The sequence below is a fragment of the Pagrus pagrus genome, assembly GCF_965226575.1.
Source record: "Pagrus pagrus genome assembly, chromosome: 24".
Taxonomy (NCBI): Eukaryota; Metazoa; Chordata; class Actinopteri; order Spariformes; family Sparidae; genus Pagrus; species Pagrus pagrus.
Window position 1 is genome coordinate 16263314 of NC_140206.1, and position 21518 is coordinate 16284831.

At 43.2% G+C, this 21518-nt stretch overlaps 1 protein-coding gene across 1 annotated transcript in view; it reads right to left on the reverse strand.

The window, feature by feature from the left end:
- Positions 1-17861: 17861 nt before the first annotated feature.
- The window catches only part of LOC311253568 (NACHT, LRR and PYD domains-containing protein 3-like), a 379521-nt gene continuing 375864 nt past the window's right edge, over positions 17862-21518 (reverse strand). Inside the window, exons 17-18 of the mRNA XM_084347631.1 lie at positions 18662-18708; positions 17862-18535 (exon numbers count right to left, since the gene is read on the reverse strand). Of these exons, the coding sequence (XP_084203757.1) occupies positions 17979-18535; positions 18662-18708 (604 nt within the window). The 3' untranslated portion in view covers positions 17862-17978. The remainder of the gene's footprint in view (positions 18536-18661; positions 18709-21518) is intronic.

Here is a 21518-nt window from a genome sequence, read left to right on the forward strand (position 1 = left end):
AATCAGTGTTGGAGGAAAGCCAGACCCCTCTCAAACTACAAACCGATGTGGGGAAAGAATTTTTTAACAAAAGTTTTCAGGCATTGATGAAGAAACACAATATTATACATTTTGCTACAGCCAGTGATCTCAAAGCCTCGGTGGTTGAAAGATTTAATCGCACTTTGAAAGGTAGAATGTGGAGATACTTTACAGCCAACAACACTATGCGTTACCTAGATGTCTTACAAGACTTGGTGAAAAGCTATAACCATAGTTATCACAGCAGTATTAAAATGAGGCCTGCGGAGGTGACTTTGGAAAATACCCCCCAAGTGTTTCAGAACCTCTACGGTGCAACAACCGCAAGCAAATACAAATACAAATTCAAGGCGGGAGACACGGTGAGAATATCCAAAGTGAGAGGAGTGTTTGATAAAAAATATGAACAGAGTTTTACAGACGAAGTGTTTACGATTACTCAACGTCTCCCCCGCTCTCCCCCAGTGTACAGACTGGAAGATTTTGATGGAGAGAAAATAGAGGGATCGTTTTACGAACCCGAGCTGCAAAAAGTAAAAGCGGTCACGGACAAGCTCTATCATGTGGAGGAAATTCTAAAATGACGTACGGTTCGGGGTAAAAAACAGGTTCTAGTGCGCTGAAAAAACTGGCCCGAAAAATTCAACAGTTGGGTCGATGCCGCATGTCTAAAAGATGTATAAAACAACAAGATGCAATATAGATCCTCTAGTCTCGAGGACAAAAAACCAACAAGCATCATGGATCATTTCTCCAGCGATGGTTTTTACATCACCCTACCATCCAACGTCAGCCTCAATGTTTTTAAAAATAACAAAAGTTCCCACTACCAGGTAGATTTGACTCAGCATATAGATTTAGAAGGGGCTTGGGAGGTGGCCTTAACAGAGATTTCATTCCCTCACACGTGGTTTAATGTTCCTGCCGAGGGGGTATTTTTTGAATGGAGAAAGAAACCCCAAGACGGACAAACTGAGGAGGAAATGCAAGACATTGTCACCAAGTATTTTAACCCCGCCTACTATTTACCTGTATCAAAAAATCACATTGAAAACATCCGGGTGGAGATTAAATCTGATCAGAACGAACACATCGATTTTACCTACGGTAAGAATATTGTGAAGCTCCACTTTAAACCCGTCAGAAGGTTAAATCCGAAGCGAGAATGAGTCGAGCCGTGCACGACCCTCTACGCTTAGTGAGTTATTATGAAAGCCAGGTGGGGGGTTCCCTCCCCGGGTTCGCAGGTTCACCTGTGATGTACGGGTGTGGGATAGGCTCCGTGTTCTCGAGGCTGTTTCGTTTTATTTCCCTTCTTGTGAAAAAAGGTTTTGCCATTGCCAGACCTCATCTTAAAACAGCGGCAAAAAGTATTGCTACCGACGTATTCAAACAAGCAGTTGGAAAAGAGAACGGGTTCATGGGCCAGGGGGCGCAAGAGGGATCGGGTGGAATAATGGTCCTGGCTAGAAAACCCAGAAAGAGACCCCCGGGGCAACGTGATTCAACGTTCTCCTACGATATCTTTTAAAAATGGCTCTTTTACATCAAAAATCGACCGAATGCACAATGGCCGAGCTGGATTTATTTTCAGCTCCTATGACTCAGATGTCTATCGAAGATAAAGTCTACACAGAAGTCCTGCCTTTGTCCGCCATCACCGACGGGGGTCCTATTGAATTTTTCATTCCGGGAGAAGGTGAAGTATTTGGATCTGAACGACACCTTACTTCACCTGCGGGTCAAAAGGAGGATGGAACAGATCTTGCGGTCGACGCAAACGTGGGTCTCATCAATTAACATCAGAATACCATGTTTAGCCAATGCGACATTGTTCTTGGGGATAGACTGATTTCTCAATCCAGCGCCACTCACCCCTACAGGGCAATAATTGAAACGCTGCTGAACTATTCTGAAGCCCCCCTCAAAAGTCAGTTTAGCGCCGGGTTATTTAACAAAGACACGGCCGGCTTTATAGACTCTAGAGTAACCCAGAACGGACCTAACAGAGGGTTGAACAAAAGAGCTGGTTACACGGCCGACTCTAGAGAAGTTCACATACTGGGACCTATACACGCCAACATACTTTTTTGCGAGAGACTCCTTCTCCACTCGCCTTCTGTCTCATGGGGGCTAGGGATGGCACTTTTTCATCTGAAAATAACGGGTGCCTCTCTATTCACCAAAAAAGTCACCGTTTCACCGGCTGTGCAGTTGCGACACACTTCGGCCTACACGTTCTACCCTTTGTCACGCGTCAGCATTAAAATGTACTACATCCCTGAAAATTCCAGAGTTTGCACCCAAGAAAATCTGTTTTTGGGAACGATGCCTAAATACATTGTTTTGGGCATGGTGCATCACAAAGCCTTCACAGGAAGAAGAGATCTCTCCCCCTTTAACATTTTGATGCAGAATATATTACTCTCTGTCAGGGGGGAAAACAAATCCCCTCTAAAGCTTTCCAGCCTCAATTTAATCAGGGGGTTGCGGTCAGAGAATTTTACAACATGTTTACCGCTACAGGGAGGCATCTGAAAGATTTGCCTCTGTGCATCGACAGATATGATTTTGAATGGGGATATTCACTGTTTGTGTTTAATCTCAATCCGGGAGAGGACAGCGATGCATTGTCCACGGTTTCTAGCGGGGCTTTAATTCAATTCAATTCAATTCAGCTTTATTTATAAAGCGCATTTCATGCACAAGGCAGACTCAATGTGCTTCACAACAGGTATACATAGTTCTATAAAAATCAATAAGAAATCGAATAGAAAACAAGATGAGTGCTAGTGCAAGTAAACAATCATATATGTCATTTTCAGCACATACACACTTAGAAAAACACATGCGCACCCACTCACACAATCACATATGGACACATGCACACACACACATACACACACACAGTTCAACAGAATGCTGCTGAGAAAAGATGTGTTTTTAATCTGTTTTTAAAGATGGCTACTGATGTGGCATGTCTAACTGTGTCAGGCAGGGTGTTCCATTTTCGTGGGGCATATACACCAAAAGCTGCCTCCCCTTCTTTGGATCTGGTGTGAGGAATGAGTAAGTTGCCACTGCTTGTTGACCGAAGTGTTCTTGTTGGGGTGTAGGTGATGAGCATGTCTGTGATGTACTGAGGTGCAAGGCCATGTAGTGCTTTGTAAACCAGGAGTAGTATTTTGAAATCAATTCTTGTACTAACAGGTAACGAGTGCAAAGATTTAAGAACAGGTGTGATGTGTTGATATTTCTTGGTACCAGTGAGAATACGTGCAGCTGCATTTTGAATTAGTTGTAACCTCTGAATACTTGATTTTGAGAGTCCAGTGAATAAACCATTACAGTAATCTAGTCTACTTGTTATAAATGCGTGGGTTAATTTTTCTGAGTCTGATTTTGACAGAAAGCCCCTCCAAAAGGCGAGATGAGATTCAGACAACCTTTGCCCAACACAGTCACTCTTGTGGTTTACGCATGCTACGACTCTATTTTGGAAATTGATTCCAAACGACAAGTGCTGGTGGATTATTACTGATGAAAGAAATGAATAATCATCAGTTAGAGAAGCTTCTGCAAAGGGTGTTGGGGGATGTTTTCTGCGGTGTATGGGCCTCTGACCAGCTACCCTCACTGACTCACTCCTTTGCATTACCCTCCTACTTTATCGTCAACACGCATAAAGGACATCAACCCGGGGAGCACTGGTTATCTATGACTCTGGATGAAGATGGGACTTGGACTTTTTTTGATTCTTATGGATTTTCTCCTGATTTTGACTACTACCAGGGTGTTCCATTTTCGTGGGGCATATACACCAAAAGCTGCCTCCCCTTCTTTGGATCTGGTGTGAGATCTTTGTGGAAAATCGTTCCGACCGTATATTGTACCACAACCTTCAGCTTCAACACCCTTTTTCCAGAGTGTGCGGTCATCACTTTTTATCTGTACCATCGATCTTGCGGTCTGTCCTTTGAACAAGTTTTGTCTTTATACGATAATGATGCGATAAAAAATGACCTTGAAGCATTTGCCTTGGTGAAAAAATGTCAATGTTGTACTAGTTCTAATAATAATAATAATAATAATAATTGTGGTGTGCAAGATGCCTGCTCTTTAGAAACTTTTTGAACCAATGTTAAAAAAATAAAAACGCTGTACACGCTGCATTTGGCAAATAATAACACTTTGTTGAAAACAAATGATTTTGTCACATTATTCAAGGTTTAACCAACGAGGGGACAACGTCACTCTTTTCTTTTTTTTCCTTTTCATCACTCCAGACTGTTGTTCAGGGGTTATCCATCGAGGGGACAATATCACTCTTCTCTTTTCTTTTTATTCTTTCTATCTCACCACTCGGTTCTTCTTCAGGGTTTGAACAACGAGGTGACAGCGTCACTCTTTTTCTTTCTTTTCTTTTCCTCTCTCCACTCGGCTCTTCCCCGACGGTTTGAATCCCACGCTCAGGGGTTAGAAATAATTATTTTTCCACCGTACTTGGACACTGCCTGGGGAAGGAGGTCGATGCTCCCCCGCTTTCCTCCCCATTCTGGTTTAAACTCCCGCTCCGCTTTTAGACGTGTGTATTGATCCCGTGCTCTGGGGTTTTGAATGACTGATGTGGGGATGTTTAACTCTGTCAACGCAGATAAAAAACTTCTCCAACCGTTGGGTGTGCGGGTTTGGGTTTTTTAGACCACTGCATCAGGTGTTTCAGTAAATCAATCATATGAGATCCTTGCACTGGTGCTCCGGCCTCAATTTAGTTGTTGCGGGGATAGGAGAAACATTTTCGGAGCCTTTTTCATCCTCAACCTCTTCTGACCAGTCCCCCGATAAGATCCCCTATAAACGGCACGACTGTGGAGAGCAGGGGTAAAAGAAAACCCCCCAACTGTTTCATCAGAGTCTGTCGTTTGCGTGGCAATCCGGTCCTTTTATCGGCCAGCAGTCTGATGATTTTCTTTTGTCTTTTAAGTTATTGTATTGACAGCAAGATAAGGACAAGTTACCCTTCAGAATGTTTAAAGCAATTTCACACAGAGTCTGGATAAAGTCTGGAGAGCCATAACTCAGAATGTCTCGACGTTTTTGAGGCGTGGCATGGTACAGAGCTTTTAACATGGGAGCGTTCCTTTTTATTCGCTTTGACATTTTTAAAAATGTTTTTGGCAGGTACACAACAGGCCACTGCTGAGGTAGTACACCCGATCTCAGTCTGTATTGTTCTGGACAGAAAGGTGTCAGGTCGACCAATAAATACCCGTGAAGCTCCAAAGTAGCATCCGCAAAACTTTCCAAGAAAAATACTTTTTGGGTGAGGTACATTTGCTGAGTTCTTAAACAGAATCATATAATTGCAATTCAGGCTAATGGTGCGTGAAAATGTACCCTGGTAAAATACATTCTGGGTCAGCATCATAACGCTTATATTTTTATGATGTCTATACTGTGTGAAAATTTTGACCACTTCAGGATGATTGGAGGCCTGAAAAATAAAAATCATCCAGAATGACCAGATGAGTCTGATTGGATGGAAACAAGTTTTCATCTTCAAAAGAATCAGGCAGTCCTTCAACAAATTTTATTTTTTTATTCATCTTTTGCAGGTCAGCATACATGGGCTGAAACGATGTATAAATCCATACAATGTTATCGGGTACAGAATTCATACAATAATCAATACAATCAATACATGTTCACAATTTTCCAATACAGATTTTACTAAAAAAGTATTTCCACAACCACTAGGCCCTACAATCAAACATGAAAAAGGTGTACAAAGTCTAGGATCAAAGTCTACTATATCCATTTATTTATTTATTTTTTATATCCGAAAGGTGCTACCGTCAGGAAAGAGGCGCCTTTTGTCATACACTACTCTAAACTTTTTTTCAAATGAAGAGTTTTTTAAAAGAAAACCCCTTTTTTCACGAACAATTTTTTGATGAGGCGAGTAAATCACTCCTTTCTTATCTCCCTCAAGATAACCCTCCACCAGATCTTTAACGCTGTCAAAGTTGACCCGTTCGCAACACTCGCGTGTTTGAGTAATTCCCTTGGCTCGCTGCACAGTTTGGTAGGCATAACTCTTTTCAAATTCATGAATGCTGTCTCCCCCCAATTCATCTGTCAACTCCCCTAAATAGGCCCCGGTCTCCAGAGGAGCCTCTCCCTCTCTCACCGTGTAGATTAGACTATCGGTGTCTGTGTAAAGAACTCTCTCTTGCAGTCTTTCTAGGTAGCCGTACATTTTCAAGCGTGCGTAAGCGGTGGTAAAGGCGGCGATAAATACATTATTTGCACTACTGGGAAGCACCAGACAACCCTTGCTGTATTTCCACTGCACCATAGCAATTTGCTCGCTGAGAAAGGAGAAATACTCAACCTGGTACTTTTTCCTGAAAACACAAAGTAAAAAAATTCTTCACTTGTTCTCACCAGGGTGGTGTGAGTTCTATAATGCCTCTCTGCAAACTTTCCCCAAAGGCTATTTAAACAGAGTTTTGACATTTGTCTCTTGGCCGGATTTACCTCAATTTTTGCAGCATCCAGCTGTATCCCCTGATTTTCACGATATTGACGAATGTACTTTTCCCTGCTTTCTGCATCTACGGCTACTTTAGGATACCCTGAAGCTTCCTGCTTTCCCTTCAGAAAAGTTTGAACATACCCCGTAAAGATGGTACTGCTCTGCTCCTCAAAGTGCCACACCTCAGTAATCTTACCGACTCTGTACCCCAGCTGAAGAGCTTTGTTGAATTCGACCGTCACCCAGATCCCCGTCAGTGCCCTGGCTTCCTCATCGTGCTCGCAGGGTCCCTGCTGGTTATTGTTTTCGGCACATGTGCGACAGAGTGTAAACACTAGTTTACCTTTAGCCGTTCTGTAGGGTAACGATGGGAAATAGAGACCTCAAGGAGGGTGAACGACGGCCCTGATCAGACCGAAATAGTTTTGAACGCCAAAATCTCTGTGGATGATAACGGGGTGCCCTAAAGGATAAGGACACGCGCTGTTGACGTAGAGATAGAGAGATGTGACATCCGCATATAATACACGCTCACCCACCCCTGCTGTTTACCTCAACCTGAAGGCACTCGTCCTACCGCCAAAAAGAGCCTCTCGTGGGCTAAGAGGTTCGGGGAAATTGAGTTTTGAGAAAGTCTATTACCCTAGGGTGTGACTTTTTCATCTCATTCCACTCGTGCTCTCTTAAGACGATCGTGTTTGCTCTCTCAACATGCTTTAGATTCTGGTTTTTTTCCTCGGTAGCCCTGTGCAACTCCCCATAAGTAGTATTTGTCAGAGGACATACGGCGCTGGGTTTGAAACACGTTGGGCACCCGTAATAAAAACACCCCTGAAATTCCCAGATGTGCTCCTTACCGTTAATTACAGCAAACTCATCTACAAAGTACGTCCCCACCTTTTTTTCACCCTTGTTTAAAGTGGGTTGAATGGAAATCCCGCGTGTGTGAGACTCCCATTCTAACCATTGAATGCTGGCTAGGGAATATTTTTTACACTGGCGCATGTAGTTATCAGGCGACGGTATGGCTAAGGAGCGCTGTAGAAGGAAATTACAAACACCTTCATGCAGGCTGAAGCTATGGTGATACGGCTGAAAGGATCGACGCCTGTCTCACGCATAAACTCTTCTCTAAATTTGATACACTCTGTGTGGAGAATGTCGACGTCATTTCTGCAGTAATGTATCGCTTGTTGAAAATCAAAGACCCCTCGGCTCGCTTCCTGATACCACGCCTCAAACTTGTGCTGCTCGACGGCTGTCATGCGTTCTACACCGTAATTGTTCATCGAGGGGTATTTTCCAACGTACTCTGAATGTTATCTCGAACTCAATTTGTGTGGAAAATACCCTTTGGACCGATCGTTGAATCCCAGCGCTTTAGGCATGGCGCTGAGAGGCATGGTGAGGAAGGACAGCGAGTCAATGTATTTTAACCTGAAATCAGGATCTTCAAAACAGAGAACTTTGCTCCCCTGCATGATGATAGAGGGTGTTATGCCCAACTGCACCATACCTCTCAGAATCAAGTAGCTGTCAAAACCTCTCGAATTGTGGGCTACAAATAAAAATTTGTGAGAAACTTTGTGACGCAGTCCAATCCAAAAGCACACCACTCTTTCCCTTGCAGCGTCTTTGTACAGACTAGAAAGGGGATGTGTGTGTGTTTATCATCAACAAACGTCTCAAAATCATAGAATATGATTTTGTTCTTGTGCTCTAGCTCGCGTGGAAGGGTTTGGATGTAGTAAAGATGCTTGGTATCGGTTGCCTCCTTGCGGGGTAACGCCTCTCTACATATTTGACATTTTAGCGTAGGACACTTGTGCTTTTCGATACCTGTAGCCACAGGTATATAGTAGAATAGTTTGCATTTAGGGCATTTTTTTCGCCGATCACAAATGCTGACAAGCTTATCGTTTATCATTTGTTTTTCTTTATTTCTGAGAAGACATGTGGGGGATCGACACCACACGTTGCAATCCTCGCAGAAGACCGGTTCTCGTATTATTTTTACGCATTCAGAATTTGTGCAGACCAAGCAATACCCGGCGCAACTGTGTCTGTCGGGTTTGTCATACCCTGTGTAGCAGTAGTGGCAAATTTTCTTCTTCACCAGAAATCCTTTAACGTCGCTGATACCGCTGTAATGATTCTGAGATAAAAACAGATACAACGGTTTGTCTGATTTGGGAAAATCTGTCTCGAATCGTGATAAGGGATGTTGACCCTCTTCTCTACAGTATCACAATTTTACGTTGCACGTTTTTTTCAGAACTTGAAAATTAATGACATTAAAGATGCCCGGCCCACTAAGCAAAATCCCTACCGCGTTATTCCGGTAAAGTGAAAATCTATTTTCCAGAAAGACAATGACCCGAAGCAAACAGAGAAAGCTACACAGAAATGGTTTAAAGACAACAAGGTGAATGTTCTGGAGTGGCCCAGTCAAAGCCCAGACCTCAGTCCAAAAGAGAACATGTGGCTGGACTCAAAAAGTACTGTTCACACCTGAGCTGGAGCAGTTTTACAAAGAAGAAGGAGTAAAATTGCAGCGTCCAGATGTTGAAGCCTGATTGAGACTCCACACAGACTCAGTGCTGTGATCGATCCAAAGACTTGAAGGGCTGAATTCTTATACAATCACTTATTTTACATTATATATGTTTAATTCATTGACATCACTGTGTAGGAATCTGTTTTCACTTTGACAGTAACGAGGTTTTGTTTTGTCTTTTGATCATGACTCCATTTATAAAAGCAATACAAGTGTGAAACATCTAAGAGGGTGAAAACTTATCGGCTGTGTGTCTCTGTATCACTGATCTTCAGCTAAAACAACAGTTACATTTAAACTGTGTCTGTGTTATAAAGACAATAAAGCTGAACGTTGAGTCTTGATAAGGAGCTGAAATTCAGCGTGGCTGTTAAACTTTAACTTGAGACAAACTGATGAGGCAGCAACATGTTGATGTGAGCGTCTCCTCTCTGTCTGTTATATGACTGTATCACTGTGTCACTGATCTGGAGTCAGCTGAAGTGTTTCTTCACTCTGAGCTCCTTTAATGCTCAACACTCACATTTCATTTATTTCACTTTTCATCTCATAAGTAACTAAATGGAGTAAAAAGTCAAATATCTCCTCTGAGATGTAGCGCAGGAAAAGAACAACAGAGCAGAAATACTTCAAGTACTTCAACTACAGTAGTGGAGTAAATGTACTTAGTTACTTTCCACCTGTGGAACAAATCCTTCAAAATAAAAGCGTGTCAGTTGATGTAGAACAGACTGATATAAAGTAAATGTGTCTGATTTGATTATTGATCACATTTCAGTGAACAGTGACAGAAAGAGGCGACACTTCCTGTTGGAGGAGTGTTCACAGCTCTGACAGCTCATTTAGTGACACACTTACATTTTTATTCTTTCATTACAAAATAAAAGCTTTCATCTGCTCACCGTCCTCCGAATGCTGCTTCCTGCTGTCTCCACATCAACTACTGAAGACCAACTAACTCCACCTCTGCTCTTCCTGCACCGTTCTCCTCTCAAAAATGGAGGATGATATTTGTAATGGCGGCTGTTTGACCTCACAGCTGTGAGTTTGTAAAAATGAACAGTGGAGCGGCAGATTGTTGCTGTTTCTAGTGTCGCTAAGCTAACGACAGCTTGTTGCTGTTTCTAGTGTCGCTAAGCTAACGACAGCTTGTTGCTGTTTGGTTACACCCCACTTTTCCGAAACCCCGCTGTTCCGAAAATAGACTTCCATTCATCGTAATGGCGTGGTTTGTCATTTTTCCTAAAGACCCCGCTATTCTGAAAAGGATATTGTGGTACCCCTGACCCTAACCCCTAACCCTAACCATATTGGGAAGTAATTGGAAGTTGAAAGTCTGATTCGGCACAGCGGTGTGTCGGAGTGGGATGTGTCGGGATGGAGGGGTTTTGCAATGGAGGTGTTTCGGAATGTCAGACTGTTCCCTTGCTGTTTCTAGTGTCGCTAAGCTAACGACAGCTTGTTGCTGTTTCTAGTGTCGCTAAGCTAATGACAGCTTGTGTTAACGAGTCAAACATTTTAAATGTGTTACATTACCTTCAGCTCGAGGTTCACACGGACACAACTGTCTGCGCCACAACGTTCACAGTGGATGAGACTTTGGACCGGCGCAACCCAAAGAGGCTGTTAGAGTTACTCATTAATCACATCGTATGAATCATAGCTGTGAAGTGTCAGTGAAATCTGATGACGTGTGTTTAATGAGAGTGTAAAGGTCAAATACATGTTCAGTTGTAGTTACTTTAGTTCAACAAAGCAGCTTTAGAGACTTTTAAAGAGCAACATCACTTTAACTATTAGTTTCTATGAGGTCACTACACAACAACTCATACACGGGAGGCAACCGCCATTACGACATTAGGCCCTAATTGTCGGAATGGCAACACTTAAACCTTTAATTAAATGTCCCATCATTCCGACATTTTTTGCCTCCTAAGGTCGGAATGGTGGTATTTATTTCTTTTTTAAACGTGTTGCCATTCCGACAAATCTTTTAATAGGGTTAGGGTTCGGGTTAGCCTTGTTGGAATGCCGGGACGAAACTTTGTCGGAATGACGGCATGTCCTAATGGCGGTCTGTCAGAATGGCAGCATGTAACCCTCACACACAACTCACAAGTTGTCATGAAAAAAAATTCAAGTACAAACTTGTGTTATAAAATCCTTCAATCAAACACACAGTAAAGTTACATGTTAGTGTTTGTGACTGTGGTTCAGTTCAGGTCCAGTTTGAATGAAGTGTGTTTGACGATGAGTTAACGAGGCGATTAAACTCATCTCAGTTCAGTCACAGAGAGAAACTTGAGTTCAGACGGTAGACAGTTGGATTTTTGTGTTCAGAAGGAAAATAGGTGCCAGAATATTTCCTTTCTTGACATTTAGTGAGTTTATCTTGTTGACTTGTTAGACTCAGTAGTGAACTGGCTGCTTTTACATCTCCAGCTGAAACTACAGGCTGTCAGACTGTCACCTCTGAGCTACAGAGTGCTGTTAGGAGACAGGACGGACAGAGACAGAGACGTCTTTGACAGGACATCAACACTGTTGTTTCTTCACTCTGGTCAGAATGTTAGCTTGTTAGCTGAATGTTAGCTCATTAGCTGAATGTTGTTGTAAAGTTAAATCATATCTTACCTTTAAAGGACTGAAAGCAGCAGGTGAGAGCAAACACAGTCCGTCCTCAGCTGCTGACGGTCTCTCAGGTGTGCTTCATCACAGGAGGAGGATCCCAGGTGAGCTCTCACACTCTGTTTACACGCCCTGATGCCTGCTGGGTCCTAGTGCTCAACCCAGTGCACTTCCCCTCCACAAAAAAGTCCTGACTGTTGTGAAACACATCAGACCTCAGATCAGACTGAACTCACCTTCTTATCACAGTGTCATCATTCAAAGCACCAGGACTATTGTGGTGCTTTCAGACTTTTAACACACTTGAGGGTTTTTTTTTAACATATGTATATATATATTAAAAAAACCTCAAATGTGTTAAAAGTCTGATAAACATGTTTATCAGACTTTTGCTTGTTTTAAGTGAAGGACAAAGTTCATGTGAAACATGATGAGGAGCTAAAAAGGAGAAAATGTGTAAATGCAGTAAACATGAGTGATGCTGAGCAGTTGCCGTGGTTACAGATACATGTGATGTTCTGGCGCCGTTACTTTTGGTTGCACTGATCTGAACTCACAAACAGAAAGGACTCTTCCTTCTGCTGTATCTGTGTCAGCTGTTAGAACTTCACATGTCATCACATGTCAGGCATACAGTAAAATAAGCAACATGTAGAAGGATCAATACATTCATTAACACGATGGCAGTGTTGTCATGTCTTAGAGACAATCAGTGAACAGCTCTGTCACAGTTAGCAGATAACAAGTGTACATTTATCTCAGAATTCTTTGTCTCTGTGTGAATATGTGTTTTAAGTCAAAGCTAATCTTTGATGTGTTCTTGTCTCTAACTGGCGCAAACGTTCTTCCTCAACATGGCTGTCCTCTGAAGGTTGAGCTGCTCAGTTCTGCTTCTTTCAGCTTCTTTGTGTCATGAACACAAATAAAAGTCAGGACATTAAAGATGCATTATTAGTGATGACAGTAAAGCTTGTTGCTGATGTATTCATGGATTATTTGACTGTCTTCATGGAGCTCAGCTCCCTCTGGCTCCCACAAAACTCCAGACCTGGGGCCTCAAGTACTGTACATGTAAGACTTGCGTGGATTTCCTACTGAAACATGGCGTACGCTAGAATCCAGAAACTGTCATACGCACAAAAAAATCAGATGTATCAAAGTGTGCGTACACATGGATCCAAGCACTTCTCCTTTGTACATCCCAATCAACGTGGAATTGAGCGCATATGTAGAAGTGCTAAACTCCTCCCTGTCGACGCCCCCATTTAAATATGCAAATTAATTTAAATAGGGCCTGCACCAGGTATTCCCCTCTCTGCACCATCAGCTTTACACCATGAGTAAAGGGAAGAAGTGCAACTTCACTGTGTCTGAGCTCGACACTCTATTAAATGAAGTCGAGATGCGAAGATCTGTATTATTTGGTAGCCTCTCGCCAGGGATAAACACCAAAAAAAAAAAAGAAATGTGAGTGGGAGCGTGTGTGTGAGGCAGTGAACGCTGTGGGGTCGGAACAGCGCACTCTCACTGAAATAAAAAAAAATAAAAAATGGTCCGACATGAAGGTGGAGGTGAAGAGGTGGATTTCGGCCCACCGTCGAAGCTTGACCACAACGGGCGGGGGGACAGGAGGGGAGGAACTGACCCTCTTTGATCAGAGAGTGGCAGCTATTGTGGGTGACACAGCTCTAACCGGAGTTGTGGGGGCCCATGAAGGCGACACAGATCATCCCCAAGGCAAATGTGTTAAACTCAGAATTGTTGTCATTATACTGGTCGTACACTAGGCTGCTCACATTACACATGCTCGTGCGTAAAATTGCCGGGATATAAACACAATGACTCATGTTTAATTACTTAATTTTTTTATTATCATTTCTGAATAGACGATGAGCCAGGAGAGGGCACCTCCACCAGCACCGCGTGCCCTGGTGTCTGCACCGACTCCACCACCTCCACCGGCACCTCCACGAGCACCATTCTCTCCGGCGTCTCCACCGGCGCCTCCACCGGCTCCTCCGGCTCAACCAGCACCTCCACCGGCACCTCCACCAGCACCATGCTCCCCGGCGGCTCCACCGGCTCCACCAGCACCTCCACTGGCACCTCCACCAGCACTATGCTCCCCGGCGTCTCCACCAGCACCTCCACCAGCACTATGCTCCCCGGCGTCTCCACCGGCACCTCCACCAGCACCATGCTCCCCGGCGTCTCCACCGGCTCCACCAGCACCTCCACCGGCACCTCCACCAGCACTATGCTCCCCGGCGTCTCCACCAGCACCTCCACCAGCCCCATGCTCCCCGGTGTCTCCACCGGCTCCACCAGCACCACGCGCCCCGGCAACTCCACGGCAGCTGCTGACGTCAGCCCGACTGGCTGGTTCCTCACACAAGCTATACTGGAATCACAGGAGGAAATTGTGAGAGCAATCCGTGGCGTCAGTGATCGTCTAGATCAAATTATCAATGTCCTTGGAGATATTTGCAACGCAATAAATGCACTTAAAAAGTAAATTGTGTCCTTGCCTCTTTACATCGTTGAAATCAGATGCTGCCGGGCCCTTATCGCTTCCCGGAATGGGTCAAGGTTGACGGGTCCGGCATCCGGTTCCTCAGGTGGGGGGATGTGTTCTGGCAGTGGTATGCCATGGCGGTGAGCCACGTTGCGCAGGACACCACAGGCCAGCACAATGCGGCACACCTTCTCCGGTGTGTACAGCAGCAGCTGTGCAGCAGATTGGTCAGCATCTGTGTGGGCACGGACAACCCCTGGCTCCTGGCTGTGTTTCGTTCTAGAGCTGGCCGCAGCTCTGCGCACAGCTCCAGTAACACTGGCCTCGGCAAACTCAAACGACTCATGAGCCAGTTGTCGTCATTTGACAACAGATCTTCCCATTCTCTAAACACCCTCTCACGTCTGATATTACCATTTGCGATGTCTTCTAACAAGGCCAAGGCTGCTATTATTAATGCCATTTTTTCATCACTTTGCGCATGCTTTTATATCCATCCATATGATCGCAAACACGTGTGTGTTAGTTGTCCATTAATGTGTCTCTAATGTGCACATTACTCTAAGGACTAATTGTTTTCACATAATTAACAGTTTCCGAGCATCACCTCAAAGAGTCGCCGAAGGAACAATAGCTGTAGAAACGTGCGTACGCCAGCCATGAAGCTGGCGTGGGGCACCACACATTTCCACGGTCATTTCACTTTTGATACATCTGACCGTTGGCGTGGAAAATGATGTACGCCACGTTTCTGTGCGTACGCAACATTGATACATGAGGCCCCTGGAGTTTAGTTTTTTGTCTTTTAGGCCAAAAACTGGCAACTATACTGAATATATGCAAGGCTGTGATTTGTCAGTTTACACTTCATATACAGTGTATGTATAAATTAGGGCAACATGGCCTCAAAATAACATCATAATATTCTGAGGTTATATCCTGATACAGTATAACAGTATTTTAAAATCCCCCAAAGTGAAGATGATATTTTTGACCCAATAACTCGAAATCAATGTAGAGATGGTACTGTGAGGATGACTGTTGGTACTTTGACTACAAATTAATACAATCAGATGAATGAGATGAAATAATTATCATTTTCCAGATTCAGATTCAGATTTTTGTGTCTGATTGCTGATGAAATTAATTGATTTAAACAACAGTCCTTTGGCTCTAATGCAGCGTCCTATCTATGTCTGTGTTTGGCTAAACCAAATGCTGAACTGAAATTCTTACAATTTCTACAGAGCACTTTCAACTTGAATCGATAGCAGCAGTAGCAAATGGCTCAAAGTGGCAGTTAATAACCTCAAAGATTTTGGTTAATCAAATTTGGTTATGAATTTGATTGATAAATCAATTCTCACCACAATGCAACTGTTTGTAAGTAGAAATCATCGTCTACACCTGTAATAGACTAGTAGGGTCAAATGTAAAGACTTTTGGCTAAAAAGTTCAAGATGTGAAACTCAGATTTCAGCACTGTCCACATTATGCTGAAATTGATATTGCACGATTATGAATGATTGCCAACAGTACACTGCCTCACACAGGGCACCATATGTAAATATGTCAAGCAACATTATTAGGGAGTTTAGGGTTAAATTTGTCCATCAATAATAATTAATGATTATCAGGAATAATTATTAGTTATGATAAATAATAAGATTCAATTTTCATTCGATCACCGGTGTGAAGACAGAGTCCATTTTGAAATCCACAATGAACAACTTCATCTGTGGGTCCCAACACTGCTCTGAATGTTTTAATCAGCTCTCACTTCCTGTTATGTGATGTCGTCTTCTTATCGTCCTTTACTGGTCTCATTCTTTTATTGATCTCTTTATTTGCATCACTTTTTTCTTTCTTTTTCTGTGATGTTTCCTGTTTTATCTCTTTTATTCCTTTTGCTTGTGATGACTCATACTGACTGTGTTTGCTTTGACTGTTTATTCTGTAATGTTCTTGATTTTGCTTGATTGTCAGAGCACTTTGTAAACTGTGTGTTTAAAGCTGCTGTATAAATAAAGTGTATTACAGTAAAACTCATATATTTGTGTGAAGCCTCAGCTTAAGTATTTCTCAGTACTTTCTGAGTTTTCTCTGCCCTTTATTAGAGTTCTCAATGGGTCGGGTCGGCCCGACAAACCCGACGGGACCCGCGGGTTCGGGCCGAAAATATAAGCAAGTGACTCGGGTCGGGTCGGACCTCGGGCTTAATTTTTTCCACTCAGTGAAAAAAAAACAAAAAAACAATCGGGTTCGGGCAGATAATTCATGTTGATGGGCCGGGTCGGGTCGGGTTGTAATTTTCAGGCCCGTTGAGAACTCACACAGCAGCAATAATCACACAGAAATGAACAGATGTTGACAGTTTATGACGTCACTATGGACATAATTACATGTGTTAACCAACATGATCAAACTTTTTTTTCATCATTAGAAACACATGAAACAAGTGAGTCGAGTGTTTCAGGTGGAGTGTTGAGTACATCTGATCACATTTTACTGTCCATTTACAACTTTGTTCACAATGACTCTTTACAATTAAAGCTACAGACGAGTCAATGTTTTCTGTTTGTGACAAGAGCCAGAATTCAAAACACATGACAGAGAGTACAAGTCAACGCAATTTCCACAATTTAATGGAAAAAGTTTAAAATGTAAATGAAGAATCTTTACAATCACTTTGAATAATTTTTCACCCAGCTAACAGAAATACTACTCTACACCTAGCTAACAGTGCCTCTGCTCTACATCTAGCTAACAGTGTAGCTGCTCTATGCCTAGCTAAGTATAACTGTACTCAACACCTAGCCAACAATGTTTCGACTTTATAAATAGCTTACAGTGTGTAGCTAGCCAACATTCAGTTTGTAGCTAGCTAACACTAACCGCAGTCTGTAGCTAGCTAAGGACACACACATGAGCAGAGTGTTTCCTCCTCTCCTCCAACAGGTTGGTTTGTCAGCCTCCATAGTTTAGGTGCTGGGGTTGTGTTATTTTAGTTTACCGTGTTAGTTTGGGCCGGAGGTTTCTGCTGGTTCAGTTCTTCCTTTTCTTTGTTTTAGGATCAGTCTTCATCGAGGTGGTTCAGGGGGAGACGCGGGGAACGACGGCCCACTGTCTGGTTGGTCCAGCGTCTTCCCATCTTTTGTTCCTTTCAGCCCGTTTTTGTTTGTTCCTGGGTTTCTTTTGGGAATAATTTGAATGATGTAATAAAAGCTGTGAGTTAACTATGAACCTTGTGTCTGGTGTCCTTCACATGTTGCATCCTCCAGCCCCTTCTGAGCCTCAGCTCTGACTTTTATGAACGGAGGCCGTAACACTCACACAGAAACATTATGAAAGCAGCTAATTCAACATCCTGCTGCACGACTGCTGACTCAGACCAGAAGGAGACGCACGTTACGCCTGTTTTAAAGTCTTTACAGCGGCTGCCTGTTAAAGTCCTTCCGTGAGTCACCAGCTTTATGCTGACGACTGTCAAATACAACAAGTGCAGAACAAAGTGAAGTGATGTCTCAGTTTTAATGTGCAGAACAGAATCATTGATGACGAGGAAACGATCGATCTTTACAATCAGTTTGAATCATTTTGTACAAAGTTCACTGATGAATTTATTACAAGAAGCTGAAAGATTGATGTGACTGTGATCCTGTACAGACTCAACTGTTCAGCACTGACAATGTTTCTGTGACAGGAGGAGACTCTGCAGACTAAACACCACACAGACACACTGAGGAACCAGAACTGAACCAGAGCCCAAATCCAGGATAAAGAGGTTCAGTGAATGTGGTGTTGAAGGTGTGGAGGTGGATCAGTGAGTCAGAGGAGACCCTGTAGAAGGACAGAGTGCCAGCAGGACAGTCCACATACACTGCTACTCTACCAGAGGAGGAGGAGGAGGAGGAGGAGGAGGAGGAGATGTTTGTGTGTCTGTTATTGTGCCAGACATAGTAACGACCACCATCATTAAAGCACCTCAGACTCCAGGACTGATCATTCCGTCCAAACTCACAGTCTTCACTGTCTCCTCTCCTTCTGATTCTTCTGTAACTCACTGATATAGAAACTCTTCCTCTCCACTCGACCTCCCAGTAACAGCGACCAGTCAGACCAGTTCTACACAGCAGCTGAGGCCACCTGGTCTCAAACCTCTCTGGATGATCAGGATGTGACTGAACCTCCTCCACACTTGTCATCTTCCTGTTGTTGTCAGACAGTTTGATGTGTCTGCCGACTGTGTTTGTGTCGACTGTGAGCTCACAGGAATCTGATGGAAAAAAAAAGAAACAACACAGCTGCAGTTATTAATGTATCATCAGTGTGGTGATGACATCACAGATGTGACTGAGTGATGTCACAGTGTGAAGCTGAATCAAAGTAAAAACACACTCACACTTCCTCAGACCTGGTGTCAACCATCGGACTCCAGCAGGCTCCACCCTGAAAGGAGGAGGGGGGTCAGAGCAGCACATCCTCTTTCAGCATGCAGACATGGACATGACATGACTCTCATACACAGAAACACAATATGTCCATCAGGCCTGCTTCTCCCTGTTCTCCTGAACCTCTTCACCTCTGCCACTCTCCTCACACACTGAGAGAGCCACAGGATGTTGGTGTGTGTGAAAGAGGACAACAACATGTGAGGACACACACAAACCTCTTTTTGGATTCATGACTTCATCTTTATTTTATTGGATGTTGGTGCTGTTTCCTGTGGGCTACCTTACGCTTGCTGTCTGATCCAATGTCAGCTTGTGCTCATGTTTATATATTACAGGACTTTTGGATTTGGATGTCAGAACCTTTGAGGTCAGATTCCTGTTTGAAGCTTCCAGGGCTTTTCTGAATTTCACCTGCACAGTCTGCTTTTTGTTCTCGCTGTGTTTCTGCTACTTTGTTTTACTGTGCAAATAAACAAATTAGGGCCGGGACTTTAACGCGCTAATTAAGATGAATTAATTACACAAAAATTAACGCGTTAAAAAAATTAACACATTTTAACCGCACTTATTTTTGCACCGCGGAACGTTTCTCACTGGATGAGTTTCAGGCGTACTGATTATACTGGAGCACAATTATCTAACGAGTTAAAAAGCTGCCAACACTGATCACTGCCCATGGATCAATGAAGTTTTAATGTAGCCTGAGCGCAGCTCAAACCGACCCGGTGCCTCAGCACTGCCGGTTTACAGTATCCTCCTGTAGTTTAGCCGGTTGCTACTGTTTAAAAATCGCTCGTCTCAGTGGAGCTGAGAACAGCGGAGTTTCCAACTAACCCATTAAATCCATTATAAAAACAGCTGCCGACCAGTTTCACGATGGATTAGTTGGTTGACGCCAGCCAATGCCATGCCTGGCGTAGCTCAGGTGATGAAACAGGAAGCTACTCGGAGTCGCGCCGTCTCCTTTCTGAATCGGCTCCGTTAGCATTTGCAACATAGCGGAGGCCACGGAGGCAACGGGAGCTACACATGTTACAGAAGAGAAACGTGTACGAGCCAAGTCATCAAAAGTGTGGCAGCACTTTATATTAAAGTGTTCAAAGAAAACAGCTACAAGATGTGCAGAGCTGCTCTCACATGGCAGGTAGCAGCACATCAATGAGCACCTGAAGAGAAAGCACGTCGGAGCCACTACGGGTGAAGGAGACTCGGCACGGTAACTTAGTAAACCTTTCAAACACAGAACCTGTCTACACTGATCCGTAGTGTCTGTCCCTTTAGTCACTTATTGTTCAGTGTTTTAATGAGCAGCAGTGTTTGTTTGTTGGACAGCTGACTGACAAAAGTTTGGACAGGATGAACTTTTGGAGCTGATGAACTTCATCCATTAGTAAACCTGTTGTTCCAGCAAACACAAGATTAGGGCCCGGCTACATTACAGCTTTCAATTTAAAAAGCAGCGTTTAAGACAGAAACACCTTCACCTGTGCTCTCAGGTCTGTGATGGATCAGTGTCGCCCCCTGTTGGGTAATTAGCTGAAGTACGCTCAGAGACACTGGAGGACATAAGAGGAGTTTTTACAATATATATTTTATAATATATAATATTTCATGTCATAGTAAGAGATCGTCTGAAGTCAAGTCTTTATTTCTGCACAATAGAAATTTTGAGCATATCTGTTCTGTTCAAATATATATTACATGTCCTTTTTATTCTCAGTGCATGGCTCAGGCTGCCTTCACAATGTCCATTTATTCTTTTATTTCATTTTCTAAATTAAAAAATGTCTATTGGCACCATGTAACACAAACATGTGGCCAAAGCAAGCGCACAAACATTGAGAAGACAATGAAGAAGAAGATTCTGGTGTAAAGACGAGTACAGTAGATCAAAACACAACAGAGACATAACTATAACCAAAGCTGACAATAACAGCACAACACTAAATAATAAGTGTCATCACATATAACATGAACAACTCTCAGCTGACTGTCACTCACTGTCCCTCAGTTTGTGGCAGCAGAACATAGACTGCTGCTGGATCACAGCTCTTTGGGTTCTCCCCTAGTAGGACTGTTCATGTTTCTTCATCTACTGGCTCAACAAACCCTTTGTAATCTATTACATGTTGAACATGTGTTGATACTTTTCACATGTTGTGAGGAAGTGCTGCTCTGTTGTTGTTGTGTTTTATTGTACAGGCCTGATCTGTATTTGCCCTTTACATCAGCACATATTACCTCAAACAACGAGGCATGTACTGAGTTCACTGAGCTTCATGTGAATTGTGCTACTATGCATACTGATATTATATAATATTGTGTCTCTCACTTCACAAAGAAACAAGTCAACATGGGCGACTACGTTGTGAGGAAGGACGCCCCATGACACCACAGCCAGCAGCTGTTCTGACTGATGCTATCCTCAGTATGCTGCCAAACACACATGAGGCCACTATCAATGGTGGAGGATGAAGGAGTGCTATGTGCACTTTAGAAAACAAACTATATTTTACTTTTGCATTCTTCATGTAACAAACATTTTAGAGGTGTGAATCTTCACCGGCCTCACGATTCGATCACGATTCAGCTGTCCACGATTCTTGATTCATCTCAGTGTTCGTCATCCTCGATGATCTGTATCACTGCACACGGCTACTTTTCATCATTTAAATTCCCCTTTTATTCTGAAAGTCCTTCCAATAATCAGACTACAGCAGGCTACAAAATAAAAGCTGCATCTTTTCAGTAATCAAACAAAACATGTCTCCATCTGCAGCGTCTTTCACGTGTGTCTACAATAAT